Below are 3,987 nucleotides of genomic sequence, written 5' to 3' on the forward strand. Positions count from 1 at the left end.
ATGCAAAAAAGCTTAAGAGTGGGATCACAGGTCTTGACAACGAGATAAAGCCCACAGCAGTGATTGTGAGAAACTGAGGCACAGGACAATGGGCAAGTCTAAAGGGGGCAGGTAAGGGGGCCAAAGGGAAAGCAGTTACAGCTTTAGGGGTGAGGTGGAGAAATCTGAGAAGCCCTATGCTGAACTGATGATGTTTGTGTGTGTCAGAATCCATAGAGGGTCTAGATAGCAGGGTCCAGATCTAAATAAGAAGTTATCTGATAAGAAGGAAGAGGAGGAAGAGGGGCCGATGAGGGAAAAGCAGGAGCAGCAGTTGAAGGGCGAGGGTGAGAGGAGCAAGCAGACGGAGGGGCAGAACTGGAACTGGTCAGCACTGGGAGGCTGTCATGGGAACACAGAACTAGCCCGCTGCTGTATTTAATAATGATACAGGTAAGTGGAGTCCTGTAGTGGGACTGCAGGCTCGAAGCCACCAGCTGCTCCTAGAAACCCTTTACAGGGTCATGATGAGTCAGAATTGGCTTGATGGCACTTCACACAACAACACAGGCCGCTAGCATGGAGGGCAGTGCTGAGAGTCCCCAAGGCTAGTCACGTAAGGTCTGTAAGTTCCTCTTTGCTCATCACCTTTATTTCCTCTATAAACATACAAAGCAGGAAGTTAGTAACAGCAATTGTACTCATTCACTTCTTGGTTTAGACTTTCTAAAGGAGACGAAGAAGCTGTGGGCTCAGGCAAGATTACAGCGCGAAGAGCTTATTGAAGCATGACTGGCAATAGGTCTTGTCATTCTGCTCCTTGAAGACGCCTTTTGACAACTGGGTCAGGCAGAAAGCACACACGAAGTGCTCAGGATGGAACTTGTGCCCCATGGCGCTGACGCAGCGTCCAGTGATGGGCTGCCCACACCCGTGGCAGAGGGTTCCTCGGCGGTGATGGTAATGAAGCTCACAGAATGGACGTCCATCCAGTTCGAAGAAGGAACCAGTAGAAAAACTGCTGAAGCAGTCCTGGGGGTGAGAAGAAGACACGGGGAAAGAAGAAAGCAAACGTCAAGAAGGAAAACTTTCTGGGGCAAAGGAAAACTCTGGGTCTGGAAATTGCTGCCAATCCCTGCCACTCACTGGGATTTCCCTTGGGTTCCTTGGCAGGTGGGGTCTAGAGGAGAACCCACTTGCAAAGCAGACAGATGATATGTTTTGTTTCTCCTTAGGAAACCCACGTCCATTCTTCAGCCAGAACCCTTTACTATTGGTAGCTCTGCCTCTCAGAGAGGACAGCCACTTTCCTGAACTCCCAAAGATAAGGAAGTATACAGACCCCACACACAAAGCACTCTGGGTGCCAGACAGTGTCCATGGCTGACAGGTAGTTTTCCAACACTGGACGGTTGCAGCCACCACACTTGGGTGAGAACAAGGCTAAGAAATCCTTTCGGCAATATGGCTTCTTGTCCTTCTCATGAAAGCCTGGAAAGATACAAATTGAGGGGTCACTGCTGGTGCTTGGGTGCCTAAAGCTGAATCAGAGCATGAGAAGAGGCCACTGACCTAACCTCTCTCAACCTCACTGTCAAGCAACATCTCTCAACAACATTGTCAAAATGTGACCAATAAGGGAGACCTGTTTCAAAGGGTTGTCACAAGAAACACCAGGGATAAGCAGGTGAAGGCATTTAGCACTGTGGCGGGCTCCCAGTGAGCATGTGATCAGCATCGGCAGCTGTTGGTTCCAATGTCTCTCTCCATTAAAGATCGCCTTGGCCTGGACAGTTCTGCCCCAGACCTTTGAAGGGCTTCCCTTACTGTGATTCAGGAATTGGCTCAAAGACCAACTTACCAGAGAGGTCTCTCTCATCTATCATTTCCTTCTCCTTTGTTTTCCTAGTATTTGTTGTTGTTGTTAGAGCTATTGAGTCAGTCCTAACTCATTGAGACCCTACATAGGGGTTCCAAGGTGCAGCTGGTGAGCTTGAACTGCCAACCTTGTGGTTCAAATCACCTGTGTAGTCCATGGCTTATCCTACAGCACCACACCAGGACTTCTAGCATTTATTAATGTCTAATATCCACACACCAGATGGTCCTTGGGAACCCTCCATAGGATCGCTGTGAGTTGGAACAACCCTCCACAGGGTCACTGTGAGTTGGAACCAACTCAATGGCACTTAATAGCAACAACAAAATCAGTCCTGGTAAGGCAACATAGGATAAGACTGCTGGACTGCTAACCTTAGGGTTGACGGTTCAAACCCACCAGCTGCTACTCAAAAACCCTATACAGGGTTGCTGTGAGTTGGAGCTGACTCGATGGCACTCAACTACGACAAAATCATCTTGGAGCATTAGTGCTGAGAGAGTCTAGATACCATTACAGTTCCAGTAGCTAAAACAGCACCTGGAAAAAAAGTATCATTTCTTAAAATAAGAAAGTACTAGATAATAATAATACTCCTTGCTTTAAAAAACTCAATTTGTAGCAACAAGAATAGTTAGGATCATTCTTTAAAAAAAAAAAAAAACGGAACTTCGGTTGGCTTCGCCCGACATGAGGAAGAATGATGGGCAATCTCCATGGGGCCATTCTACCTGTCCTAGAGGGTTGCTAGGAGTCAGAATTGACTTCGTGGCTACAGGTTTAACCCACATGTACTGTGTAGGTTATTTAACCACAACAGAATATATGGAGGGCTAATGAATAACCTGACTTGACTTCAACTGACCTGACAGCACTTATCAACAGCAACAACACAGCTACAAGAGCGCCCTGGCACATAAAGCAGACAGACAAATGAGCAGAACAGAAAGGGCAGAAACTGACTCAAGTGTATGTGGAAATTTAGTACATACTGAAGCAGCATCTCAAATCAGTAAGGGGAGATCAATGTCAGTGTTGAGACAACTGGAGAGACATATGTAAGAGAGACAGACAGACAGATGGGGCTGGAGAGGAAAGGGAGAAAGAGCAAACTGGATATAGTCCCTCATATCACACAGCATGGACTAGAATAATTTTAAAATGCATCCAAGACCTAAATGTAACTGAAACCATACTTGTATTTAAAATGGATGGATTCACATCCCTGGTTAAATTTATTCCTAGGTACTTTATTCTCTCAGATGGTATTATGAGTGGAATTGTTTCCCTTATTTACCTTTTAGATTCCGCAATGCTGTGCATATAAACCCAAATGATTTTTGTTTATTGACTTTGTACCCTGCAAGTTTACTAAATTCCTCTATTATTGCTCCAACTTTTCTTGGAGATATTGAATTGTATAATTTAAATTGTTGAATTAGGTGTACTGTTTTGCTGTGTATATATTTTCAACAGCAAGAACAAATTAAATAAAACTTGAAAAAAATAGATGGATTCCTCTTTAATTTTGGAATTGAAAAACTATATAAATATATATCCAATTTCAAAAGCAATTAAACATTGGTGAACTTAGCTACACGAAAAAGATGCATGACCAAAAAACACCATAAGAAAAACCAAAGTCCAGCACAAACTGAGAAAAATATATGCTAATTATATCCAAGTAAACAAAAGTTAATATCCCTAAAATAAAAATAGCTCCAAAGTCCGAAAGAAAAATGGACAAAAATATGGAGACAGTAAACTGATTTTAAAAGGGCAAATGACTCATTAAAATATGGAAACATATACAACCTTACTTATAAAAGACAAAAATTATAAAATATATAATTTCTTATCTCTCAAACTGTCAAAAAACAAAAGGGGTGGCATTTTACTTTACTCGTGATTCTGTTTCTCGGCTATTCATAAGGTTTTCCGTGACAAAATATTCAGAAGTAGTTCGTCACTCCTTCTTCCTAGTCTGTCTTTGTCTGGAAGCTCATCTGAAACCTGTCCACCATGGGTGACCCTGCTAGTATTTAAAATACCAGTAGCATAGCTTTCAGAATCACAGCAACTCACAAGCCATCACAGTACAACAAACTGACAGAAACAGCTGTAAACAT

The 3,987-nt window shown here is 43.2% G+C and overlaps 1 protein-coding gene across 1 annotated transcript in view; it reads right to left on the reverse strand.

The window, feature by feature from the left end:
* Positions 1-587: 587 nt before the first annotated feature.
* Positions 588-3,987, reverse strand: part of LPXN (leupaxin) — a 52,871-nt gene continuing 49,471 nt past the window's right edge. The window contains exons 8-9 of the mRNA XM_006875764.1: positions 1,322-1,470; positions 588-1,011 (exon numbers count right to left, since the gene is read on the reverse strand). Coding sequence (XP_006875826.1) covers positions 742-1,011; positions 1,322-1,470 — 419 coding nt within the window. The 3' untranslated portion in view covers positions 588-741. The remainder of the gene's footprint in view (positions 1,012-1,321; positions 1,471-3,987) is intronic.

This window comes from Chrysochloris asiatica, unplaced genomic scaffold (genome assembly GCF_000296735.1).
Source record: "Chrysochloris asiatica unplaced genomic scaffold, ChrAsi1.0 scaffold00339, whole genome shotgun sequence".
NCBI classification, from domain to species: domain Eukaryota; kingdom Metazoa; phylum Chordata; class Mammalia; order Afrosoricida; family Chrysochloridae; genus Chrysochloris; species Chrysochloris asiatica.